General features: G+C 42.2%; 1 protein-coding gene across 3 annotated transcripts in view; it reads right to left on the reverse strand.

Annotated features, from left to right (window-relative positions):
• The window catches only part of LOC147249198 (kin of IRRE-like protein 3), a 188,587-nt gene that overhangs the window by 19,965 nt on the left and 156,017 nt on the right, over window positions 1-12,605 (reverse strand). For all 3 annotated transcript variants that reach the window (XM_086227191.1, XM_086227190.1, XM_086227189.1), the window contains 5 exons: window positions 4,904-5,052; window positions 4,608-4,735; window positions 4,002-4,128; window positions 2,610-2,710; window positions 244-442 (listed from right to left, as the gene is read on the reverse strand). In XM_086227191.1, coding sequence (XP_086083317.1) covers window positions 244-442; window positions 2,610-2,710; window positions 4,002-4,128; window positions 4,608-4,735; window positions 4,904-5,052 — 704 coding nt within the window. The remainder of the gene's footprint in view (window positions 1-243; window positions 443-2,609; window positions 2,711-4,001; window positions 4,129-4,607; window positions 4,736-4,903; window positions 5,053-12,605) is intronic.

Here is a 12,605-nt window from a genome sequence, read left to right on the forward strand (position 1 = left end):
AGGCAGAGGAGCTGTAGCACTGGCTAGTGTACACACCATGATAAACCATTTAAAAATCATCATAGGAATATAGGAATTATGTATCACTGTATTTTATGGGTTGTTAAAAAAAGGGCATATCAGGGGCCAAAAGAAAACATAGTCAGTGTTACAGACTGACTGGAAGCAGCTTTATCACGTGTCAGTATTAAGCATCTTAGACATGAGCTACATTATGATTGTGTCTGATATCATAATCCTCACCTTGTTCTTTGAGGCGTATGATCTCTGTGTCAGAGCCGAAGCTGTTCCACGCTGTACAGTTGTAGATTGTTTGGAAATCAGCTGGGACGATGTTACTCATGGTCAACGTGGAGATCACCCCCTCCTCTGTACTGACTGTCTCCACAGTGTAGCGTCCAGAGGTCCCTGACTCCAACACTGTCTCCTTCCAGGACCAGGCCTAACAGATGAAATACATGTTAGTGGGTGCACACCTGGGATAAGTGCTTATTCTTTCCTATAAACATGACCAAGACCACCTTTGGATGGGATTTCCATGATCCTTTCATTGTTGACCACACTCTCACTAACCCAGGTGGGCTTGACTCTGGTGTCATGCTTTTGATTCATTGATTGATTGATTCATTCATTCATTCATTTTCACTTATCACCCCATTTTTAGCCCAGAACAATCTTATACAGGAGGGGCCTGTAAAGTTGCTCCAGTGTCATGAGGACCTGGGAGTGTATCCTCAGCCAAGTAAGGGACCAGTTCATTCCTTGTTTGTCCCTTCATTCTGATGTCCTCCAGTCTCTCTCTCTCTACATCCATCCCATCCATCCATTGTCTTCCGCTTATTCCTACATTAAGGGTCGTGGGGGGGCTGGAGCCTATCCCAGCGTCAACGAAGCGGGGTAAACCCTGGACAGGTCGCCAGTCCATCGCAGGGCCAACATAGAGAGTCTCTCTACATATAACTTAGCTAACAATGGACCCTAAATTTCCTTCATCAGTGATTCTGGTACACTGAATTTTGTCACTGGAATCCAACCTTCTAATGGTAATTGGTAACACCGACATTCTTGCCATAATTAACTTTCCAAATTTGAACATTTAACAATGCGTCCCAAACTACTTCACTCGCTGAAAATGTGTTACCTTTCACGAGTATTGCGGGCGCCTTTGATTAGATGTGATGTCTGTCAGTGGATTTCATGACCCCTAACACTTTGATTGAGCCAACATTTGCTCAAGTAACACATTGTATTTACATCACATCATAAGTCACATTGTTCAACTGTAACTAAATTTTCTTATGACTGTATTAGCTTTACCTTGAGTCGCAGTGGATTGTGTTACTATATTTTGAAAAAAAAGCATAAGGGGCTAATGTTAGCACATTGTCTGAGGAGCTGAGCTAAACTTAAGCCCCCCCCTACACAGATTTTTTCAGGGTGGGAATATTAAGCTGCTGGGGACAGAGGCTTCCCCCTTCCAGCGGTTGAGAATACCTCAGTGCAGAATCAGGGTCTGTGAAAAAGGGACAGGGGCAGTTTTGAAGCAGTTTATTCAAAGCCTTTGACTTTATGCACCAATCAGCTAAAACATTATGCTCATCTGCCTCATAGTAGGTAGGTATCCCTTTTGCTGCCAAAACAGCTTTGAGCTTTGTTGAAGTATGGGCTCCACTAAACAAAGCTGTGGTTTTTAACACCATGACATTAGCAACAGTTCCTTTTTGTCGAGTAAAATGTGAGGTAGGGTCTCCATTTGTGGGTGGCATGGCTTGGAGGTAGAGTGGCCGTCTCGCAACAGAAGGGTCGATGGTTTGATTCTCACTTCCTCCGGTGACCATGTTGAAGTGTCCTTGAGCAAGATACTGATGTGTAGCGTGGCGGATGGCATGACAGCTTCCACTATCAGTGTGTGAGTGTGTGTGTGAATGGGTGAATGAGATGAAACTATAAAGCGCTTTGAATGCCACTAAGGTAGAAAGGTGCTGTATAAAAATAAGTCCATGGACTTTTTTTGTCCAGCATAAGACACAAATGCTCAATTGGATTGACATCTGGGGACTTTGGAGGCCAAGTCAACACCTTTTAGAACAGAACCATCATTACCTTTTTCAGCAGCGTTTGCTACAGTAGCTCCTCTGTGGGATCGGACAACACAGGCTTACCGACTGTGTGGCTCACCGATCCATGTGGAGAGCACACAGATCAGGGAGTCACACAGTTGGCTCCCATGACCCTGCAGACCCAGACCACCCAACAAGACCTGCAGTTTATAAGATGCACTGGGCCACTTGTCTAAGCCACAATTTGGCTCTTATCAGATTCACTCAGATCCTTAAACTCAACCATCTCCCTGCTTACAACACATCAACTTCAAGAACTAAATGTCCACTTCAGGCCTTATTATATCACCTGTCAGTGGTCGTAATGTCATAAAGGTGAATCTGAACCAACTACTAGTGTTTTAAGAGATTCTCACCTAAAAACATGGGGTGCAGGTAATCAAAAAACAAATCCTGTAGTTAACAAGTATAGAATTTGAATTCACTTCCACTTTGCAGATTGACCATGAAAATCTAAAAGAAAGTGGAAGGAGGGAAGAAGTGACTCACAATGCGGTCAGGAGGAGGAGTGCTGCGAATGAAGCACTTGATCTGGCCCTTCTCTCCGTAGAGCGCTTGCTGGGTTTGCGTACTAGAGATAGTCGGAGGACCTGTGGATGCAAAAATTCTTAGTCAGTAGAACTCTTCCAAGTTATTTTGAAGAAGTTGTTTCGCTCAGGTTGATGAAGGATGGTTTAAGTTCTCCTGCTCTGTGACGGAACTCTAGACATACAGTAGCTTCAGCTATATCAAATTTTCATTTAATGGAGCTCTGATATGGTATTTGTTTTGTCATTTCTGGGGATACCTGGGGAGTTTTTTTTTAATAATGCTGCTTGGCCTGAAAGCATCTGGCAAACCCTGAGTTAGTGTGTACACTCAGGTTTATACTAATGAAGCTTTGTTTTAATTGATAATGAAAAGAATCCATTGATAAACGGGTAAATAATTATGACTCAATATCAGAAACATGTATTTTTATACTGGCTGGCCAAAAGTGTCTCTACTCACTTTATATTTGATTTTAATATAATTCTAATAACACATGAAAGTATTTGACCACAAATAAAGTGTACTCACTAATGATATTTATGGGATTATTATGTGTTTTGGCTAATCCAGGAAGGTAGGTGAGGATCAGATAAAAGGTTTTATAACTACTGAGTGCTGAAAGTTTGTTTCCTAGTATACAAGCCTGATGACTCTGCATAATATGGTGTTTGGATCAGAGTGAGGTCTGCAGTGCTCTGACATCTGGCTTCTCTGCGGCTTGCTGTAATGACAGCCCAGACACTTGAGAGGCTCTTGCAAATTGAGAAACTGCTGACCAAGAGAAATCAAATATTTCCTCATCTTCATTCAAATGCACACAATTTTTCTTCAGAGTGCCCCTGGGGCCCAGCCTGCCACTACTTACAGACCCGTAACACATCAGTAGATTAATGAGATAGAAGAGTCATGGAGTAGCAGGAGTAGAAAAAGAAATACTCCCAACTGCCTTTCATAGTGTTTTCAAAGACAATTACTCATTATTACACTGTGCTTTGAGAAAAGAGTTGCGCTGCACACAAGCAATTCAAAAACTCAGCTTGCACAAGTAATGACAATAATATAATGTCAGTCTGTTAGGTTGTCCGAACACAACAGAACAGCATTGTACTTGATTGAATCCTACATTTTTTTCCTCCACAGAATACAAGAAATAACTGCATTCAATTTGAGTAGTTAACCTTAAAACAAGCTCTTTCTTGACATCAATGCAATAAATAACTTTCCTTATTTGCTCCTCAGTAACAGCCCCGATTTCTGTTATTCAAGAAAGCTTTTTTCTTTCTATTGCTTTCAGACAGGATCAAATGCAGTGTTGACAAATGTCATTGCCTTTCACAGCATTATATTTACCATTCACAGTGAGCGACACCTCCTTCTCCCCGGCGCCCACTCTGGGGACTACGGCTCGACACACATACTTCCCAGCATCCTCTGGCTTCACTGTTTTCAGTGTCAGAGTGTTCTTGTTGCTAAGCACCTGTGTTGTGAGGGAAACATTTTCAAATGCCATTTCTATCTGGTTAAGTTTTGTGTGTCCATTGTTTTCTATTAACATTTCAGTAATTGTTTTTTTAACTGGTTTGTAGTGTGAAATATGGTTTCAAATTAGGGTTATCCGGTGCAAATGTCAATCAAAAACGAAAGGACTTTTCTCCTGCTGCAAAGTTAATGTTTGTGCCATTCACCATCCACCCATCCACCCATCCATTTGTCATTATACTGTATCAAGATGTCACATAAAACCATATAAGTGGTTACTTGGGTTTGGTGACAATAACAGAGATACAGTAAGTGAAGTCTCCTTTCTCTGTCTCCTTCCTTTCTATTGCCTTCAACACACCAAGAGTGAACTTACCTGAAACTTAGACTCTGTCTAGTGATCCGTATCTGCACTCTTCTAACTGGTTACAATGAATTCTTGTGTTCAAGGCACGGGTCTCATTGAATAATACATACCACTCCTGAGCCACGTTTCATCCATACAATGGTCAGAGAGGGATTTCCTGTCCAAGCACAGTTGAAGACAGCATCAGACCCCAGGTCGACCTGCAGAGACTGAGGCTCGGCTGCCATCTTCGGCCCAACTGGGAGACAGTCAATTGTAATTATATTATTAGCTCTTGAAATGTACAAGGACATTTACAAGGCAACACCCAGCAAACCATATAACTCATCTCAAAACAAAAACAATGCAAAACACATCATGTATCTCAGCTCATCTTAGGCATTTGATGAAGGTTATAAATACTCACAGTAGACGTCAACATTTCTGCTGATGTTTGTGTTGCCCAGGACATTCGTGACCTCACAAGAGACAGGCTCAGTGAAGAAAGAGTGATCCACAAGGACCTCATAGATGTTGCCTGACACATCTGGGATCACATTGCCTCCTTTGGCCCACCTGAACAACAAAACATAATGTGAAAATGATTCAATCAGAGGGGGAAAAGACCAAATCATTTCAGGAGGGATTTTCCTTAAAATATGAAAATGATCAGAAATGGAAATAATGATTTTTGATAGTTTTATGTTCTTGGTTTCATTTGAAAATATTTATGTGAAATTTAATACAGGCCTGAACTAAGAGTCACACACATCACATTTGAACAGGACCACTTACAATTTGACCGTGGCTATAATTTGAAAAAAAAAAAAATACAAAAACAAAGTATAATTTTAATGCATGCATATATACAATATATAGCTCATGAATAAAGCACTAAGTTTGTGTGCAACTGTGGGAAGTAGATGCTCAAGAGTATGACTAGAATGATGCTCAGATATTTAAGAGTTGAAATCATTGCGCCACAGTACAGATACCTGCTCAGTGTCTTTGAAATGCCTATGATGGGAAAACGAGTGTCATTATTCATCTTTCAACTGAACCAAAAAGACACATCAGGCTTTCAGTTTTTGCCTTAAACTAAGGGAAGGACCTTGTTCACCTGGCCCCTAGCACCAACAGCTATCCATTCTTGAGCCTTACTTCCTGGCCTTCCTACCATCCAGCTCCTGCACCGCTTTCCTTTCACTCTGTAAATGAAGTAAGTACAGAACTGTACACAATTCTGTAGATGGACATAATTAAGCATGTGAATGCATCTTCCTTGATTTCCTACTTGATGGTGGCAAGGTGGGCGGCACGGTGTGGCAGTGGTCAGCACTGTCGCCTCACAGCAAGAAGGTTTCAGGTTTGAGCCTCGGCTTGAGCACGGGATCTTTCTGTGTGGAGTCTGCATGTTCTCCCCGTGTCTGTGTGAGTTCTCTCCGGGTACACCAGCTTCCTCCCTCAGTCCAAAGACACGCAAGTGGGGACGAGGTTAATCCAGACTCTAAATTGATAGAAGGCGTGGCTGTGGAATGGTTGTCTATCTCTATATGTTGGCTCTGCGATGTATTGGCAACCTGTCCAGGGTGAACCCTGTCTCACACCTGAAGGCTGCTGGGATAGGCTCCAGCCCCCCCCCCCCCCCCCCACACCCTTAACAGGATAAGCGGAAGAAAATGGATGGATTGATGGATGGATGAAGAGCATAAAAGTCCAGAGAGAAAGATCTTGGAATCTTTGAACATATCGAACTTGAACCCGAGACTCTTCTTTCCTTTTGTGCTGTGAGCAAGAGTACCATGTGGCCTAGATTTGTAGGGGTATTCCAACAGTAATCCAAATTCTACAGAGCACAATTTAATTCAATATATAATAAAGTAAGGCTGCACGGTCGTGCAGTGGTTAGCACTGTGGCCCTTCAGCAAGAAGGTTCCGGGTTTGAGTCCCGGCTCGGGCGTGGGATCTTTCTGTGTGGAGTTTGTATGTTCTCCCCGTGCCTGTGTGGGTTCTCTCTGGGTACTCCGGTTTTCTCCCACCATCCAAAGACATGCAAGTTGGGGACTAGGCTGATTGAATTCTCTAAATTGACCAAAGGTATGAATGTGAGTGTGAATGGTTGTTCGTCTCTCTATGTTGGCCCTGCGATGGACTGGCGACATGTCCAGGGTGTACCCCGCCTCTCGCCCGTTGACGCTGAGATAGTCTCCAGCCCCCCCGCGACCCTTAATGTGGAGGAATAAGCGGAAGATGACGATGGATGGATAGAATAAAGTAAACAAAGCCAGTTGATTGGTGTCTTGCTACTTGTAAACAATGTTTTAAACATGCAAACTAAAAAAGCTCTGCTTCTTTGCACTTTGTCTCTGCACTTTGTTATTAATCATAAAAAAATCCTATGAAAACTAGCTTTGGAAGAAGTCAATGACATGTAAAAAACTGTTTGAGCAATTATATCAAATTAACAAAGATGTTTGACTAAACTACAGGGAAAGAGTTTTGTGTTCAATATACATTTGAGCTTATATTTAAAAAAATGTATAATAGAAAATAAAGAAAGAAACAATAAACAATAAAAACAACCCTGTTACCAAACTGTATATGATATGTTTGTAAGGCTTTAGTGAAGCATGATCTGCTATGTAATGTTCACTACGAGTGTGCACAGACATCCCACATCATCATACATCCTAGCCAGCTCCTCTGCTTGTTAAAACCTCTTCAGAAGATGCACTCCCTCGTTACTGAGGCACCTGTCTTTTTGGGTGGCCTGGTAACCTTCTGTCCAAATGGGCACCTGATGACTGTCATTGCCCCTCAGGGCATTTATGCTATCTATGCTGGTCCTGCTCCTGCCAGCTTGCTTGTTTGGTGAGGTTTACTCAGATTTATGACCACCAGTGGAAGCTTTGGTTCTGTGAATTATCTCCACCTGCACTGGAGCCTGTATTTGGTTTTTGTTACTTTTTTTTTAAACTTCTACTGCATGTATAGTGTGCATAAGCAGACAGATGACAAATCCAATGAATTACTGGAATATTAAGTGAAGGAAAAGAGGACATGCAGTTGCCTTCACACAGAACAGAGGGGAACCTGAATGAGTATGAGAATGATGCGAATCCGACACTGAGCCAGTGAAGATTATGAGAGCTCTCTCCACCACAACATCAAAACACAAGATGAAGGAAAATGTTTTGGAAGAAAGCTTCCTCCAATCAAGCTCCAGAGATTTGCAAAATCATCATTGTATTTCATGTAACCTCTCTGTTGTTGAATACATAGTTGAAAATGCTTTATTTGCATCACAACAAGGCAATTGTGGGTTTGAACATGCCAGCTGGCTGTGTGGTTTTCTCTGGATGCCCCAATTTCCTCCATCAACCAAGCAAGTGTATATAGCTAGTGTCTTCAAATTATGAGAGAGTGTAAGGATGTATCTCTTTGAAGGATACTATAGCTTCCACACATTCTTGTTTATTCACTAAGAAATAATGATAAAATATAACACATTTGTCTTCCATTTGGCACTGACCTCCTGTCATTAGATCTGCTACTTGTCCCATCTCTTTCTGCCTGCTCTATGGATTCTTTTTCTTTTTAACTACTAGAAGACCCACATCATTTTGCTGTCAAAATATCCCCTCCCTCCACTCTCCTCTCAAACTTGACCAGAGAGTTCTCAGCAGAGGTTCTTGGTGTTTGAACACACTTCCTGTTTCCTGTCAGTCATCTGTCTGCCATAGCATAGCACATTCCCCAGACACATCTAGTAACGCGAGAGGGGACCACCTTGTCATATTTGCACTTGTGGTTTCATCAAAGGGAGCCAAAGTTATACCAAGCATGAGTTTGAGCTCATTTGATTCAAGTTTTGAAGGCAGTACAAACTGTCCTTTCACAGCTGTCCAATAAAACAAATCTGACTATCATCAGCCCCCTCTTCTACCTGCTGTATTGATTTATAGAAGCTTGTGACAAGCATTAACTTTTTTGTGGGTGGATGTGAGAACATCTCCACAGTCAGTCCTTGGAAGGTCAGAGACCTCTTGGCTGGTGTTATTGTTGAGGCTGACATTGACAGGCAGTTGCCTTCAAAATGTGAACAGCTTTTAATGCAACTAGTTCTGCTTTAGAGAGTGTCATACAACTTAAAATCATCTCCATTTTTACACCATGTTGCACTGCACTGTTAACCCATCATCTGTGATGGTTTTGTGATCATTGCCTGACTAGTTGGTGACTTGTTCAAGGTTAGACTCTGTGCTGAGGGGTGGTCTGAAGAGCTCATGGTTGCCACTGCAGTTTCCAAATCTTACCTAGGAAGGCTAGAGATTTGGGTCAGTATGACAGAGACGTTGAAACTGGAGGGTACAGCAGCAGATTGCAAAGGTTTGTTAGTGGTCTTGGCTTTAATGTAGCAGAAGAAAAGGGGGCAGGCTTTAATCAGAGATGTGGGCATGGGGTGGAGAGAGCAGGTGGATATAGCCTTAAGACTTGATCCCACTTGTCCAAAAACCCAGTGACACCCAGGTATTTTTCTGCAACAATGGACAGGCAGAATGGGGGTGATCATGCTCGGAGGATTGTCTTGAGAGGAATGACACACAGCTAAAGTTCCCTGAGAACTACGGGACTTCAGCTGTTAGCTTGATCTAAGTCTCAGTAGTATACTATAGACTATTTATTTCTCTATATAACACAGCAACAACAATGTTATGCATAAAGATGTTGATCAAATGAATCCGGCTATGAAAAATAATTTAGTAATTATTAAGAAGTAATTATAAATCGAATGTGATTTATTTGGATTTAAATCCACCTCAGGGCACCACCCTGAAAACTGGGAAAAAGCCAGTTAACTGAGTTCAGGCTTGTAGAAGCACCAACTACATTACAGAACTATTAAGTTGTAAATGATTAACAGATAAATCAATAACTATAATCAGAACTACTTAGCAAAAGTGAGTAAGTTGAAGGATTCTGGAATTCTTGGCAAGGAATAGGTTTGCATATTATTCACTCATGCAACATTAAAGACAACCACCTGTGTATTTTATTATGTTTATTTACAAAATAAAAGACAAATACATAGTATAACCTAGCTAACTATCCAAGGAACTAAACTACAAAGAAGAGTGTGTGCATATGAGCGGGTGTGTGTGAGAGAGAAGGAATGTCTTTGTCTCTGTGTGTTGATGTGCATGTAATGCAGAGATGAAAACACATGGTCTGAGACAAAGAGGAGTGTGAATGAAGCGGGATGTTTGAATCTCCCACCCATAAATAGTTAGACTGGAGTCCAAACAAGACTAGGTGAGTGTGTGTCATGGTGCAGGTTAAGAGAGAGGGTGATTAGTTTGCATGTATATATTATTTGTCTCCATTGACTACTGCAACTCTCTTCTGGCAGGCCTCCCTGCATGCTCATTCAAGCCTCTGCAGATGATCCAGAATGCAGCAGCACGTCTGGTCTTCAACCAGCCCAAAAGGGCACATGTCACCCCGCTGCTGGTTTCTCTTCACTGGCTTCCAGTGGCAGCCAGGATCAAATTCAAGGCACTTCTCTTAGCTTACAAAACAATCACAAGAACGGCTCCAGCCTACCTGGAATCCCTGATCCAGGTCTACTCTCCTTCTCTCCCACTACGCTCTGCATGCAAAAGACGCCTGGTGCTTCCAGCCCAGCGCTGCTCCAAATCTCTAGCCAGACTCTTCTCTTCTGTTGTTCCCAAATGGTGGAACGAACTACCCAACTCTGTACATTCTGCTGAGTCCCTTTCTACTTTTAAGAGACAATTGAAGACTCAATTGTTCAGAGAGCACCTAGGCACTTAACCTGACTCTTCTCCTCGTTGGGGTAGAATAAGTCAGAGGGTCCAAGACCCAGCACTTAGTGATTATGTAGCACTAACTGTGTTGTGTGATGTTGTATGTCTGTTATATATAAAAAAAAAAAAAAAATTTAAATTAAAAAAAAAAAAGGTGGGGGGGCAACACTTCTTCTGCCACTAGAAGGCAGTACCTGTGACCAAATCACAACTGAAGCACTTTTGCGCTTCCTATGGACTTTTCCTTAATTAGGTCTAAATTTTTGCTTGTGTTGTACGTCGCTTTGGACAAAAGCGTCTGCTAAATGAAATTGTAGAATTGTAGAATTGTAGAATTGTAGACTAGCACCAAATTTCTCACAACCAGTGATCACGACAATACTCTCGAGATTAAACAACAACAATTCATGAACATCACCAATCATCAGTCTGTTTAATGTTGTGTCCTAAATGCTGTGTTCATGCCCAGTTGTGTTACAAGTTCAGATGTTGCTCAGCTGGTGTGCTACTGGTTGATGAACCCAGGAGGGAAGAGTCTGTTGTCCAGAGGTTTGATGCTGTTTGTTGCTGTGCTGTGTTCAGGGAAAACAGTAGGATGCTGGTTGTTTCTTTTTGTCTAGGTCAAGTTAGAAGCCTGGTGCTAACTTGCTGTTCCCGTGCTGGCAGAGTTTGAGTCAGCTAGTAGGCAATATGTAGCGGCTGCACTCTGGGGGTCCTGGGCAGGATTGGAATCCAGGTGTGAAATGGCTGGGGCTTCTTGGAAATAGAGTCCCCTATAGAATTTATTGGTTCTGTGGGTCCTTTCCATGTGGTCAGGCCATGAGGCCGTTAGGGCCAACAAAAACGAGTTGGAGGAAGCTGGGACCTGAGCTTGGTGCTTGCTGTATCATGACTTTTATGGTACTGATGGATATGTTCATGTTCTATTCTCAGAGGCGAACCCCTGTTTTTTTCTATGCAGCTTTCATTTTATCTTATTCATTTTATGATCTCTGTTTCTGTATTCTGTTACTTCTTCTAGAAGACATTTGTACCCAAAAGATCAGCATAGGTGGCTTTGCTGCTTGCTTTTTCAAGCTGTCACTTTGTTTTTTTCTTAGGTGGACTGTCTTGTCACTGCATCTGACTCTCAGTTTTTGTTTTGCGTGACCAAAATGATAGCACGACTCTGGAACAGGCTGCACTGTATCATCTCAGACTTCCTGCGCTGAGTTCTGAGTGCAGTGGTGAGCATGAAAAATACAGAATCCTCCATGCTGTGCCTAAAAAAAACATCTGTCAGCCCTGTTTGCATCTATTCATGTTTGTGAACCACTCTATTGGCCCAATTTTCAGGTGACTTAGATGAGGGGTGTCACATGGCCAAGGAAGAACCTATATACATTTTTGGGCAGATCTGTTACATATAGCATAAAATAATGTTGTTTTATGAGGAGATGATGACCCTCCAAGGCCTCTCGGATTTGATTTAGTCCAAAAGCAGAGTGAATCAGAGCCCTTGTGTTCACATCAAATAGATGATGGGCAGAACTGAGACTCTCATTAGACACCACTAAAGTGACAACTGAAGAAACACGAGATGACACGTTTGCTTCAAAATAAACAGCACTCAACAGCAGTGATGGCACTCAGCACTGGCATCACAGCTCCCCTCAGGAATAGGAGGCACTTGAACTGCAACTGACACCACCTTATTTCTTTCTTCCCCTCCTTTATCTGCCCCCCATACAATTCAATTAACACCATCCTTTACAATCAATTTCTGTTTCTCTCACTCCATCCATCTCTTCACTTCCTCTGCAAGGTTATGAAGACAAATAGACAATAATTCCTTGGCTCCCAGTTTCATTCCATGGACATCCTGTATCTTTCTGCTGAGACCATCATGCTCTCTCACACAGGCTGGAGAAAGACACGTCATTTAGGACCTGCTGGAATACACATTTGATATGCATAGCTCCCTATGTCATTATCCAAGAGGAGTGCACAATGCACAAACATTTCATAAATGGGCAGATGGACAGAGGCAGACTGATCCACTGGCTGATGACTTACTCATGAACCCCAGTCATTTGTCATTTCTTTACTAGTAAATTGAGCTCTTGCATTCAATCCTATGATGGAGGGGGGAGAAAGAGAGAGAGAGAGAGGTGGAGGAGTGGAAGCAGGGAAGAGAAATAAGGAACATCTGGAGCTTATGTGATAAGGAGGAGCCTTGACTGAGCATACTCACTCCACCTGCCCTCACACTTTTCCCATTTCACAGACATGATCAAGAGCATGCTCACTGGATTGAGTATT

This window comes from Aulostomus chinensis, chromosome 15 (genome assembly GCF_037954235.1).
Source record: "Aulostomus chinensis isolate RoL2024-O1b breed Wild chromosome 15, RoL_Achi_v1.0, whole genome shotgun sequence".
Classification (NCBI taxonomy): Eukaryota; Metazoa; Chordata; class Actinopteri; order Syngnathiformes; family Aulostomidae; genus Aulostomus; species Aulostomus chinensis.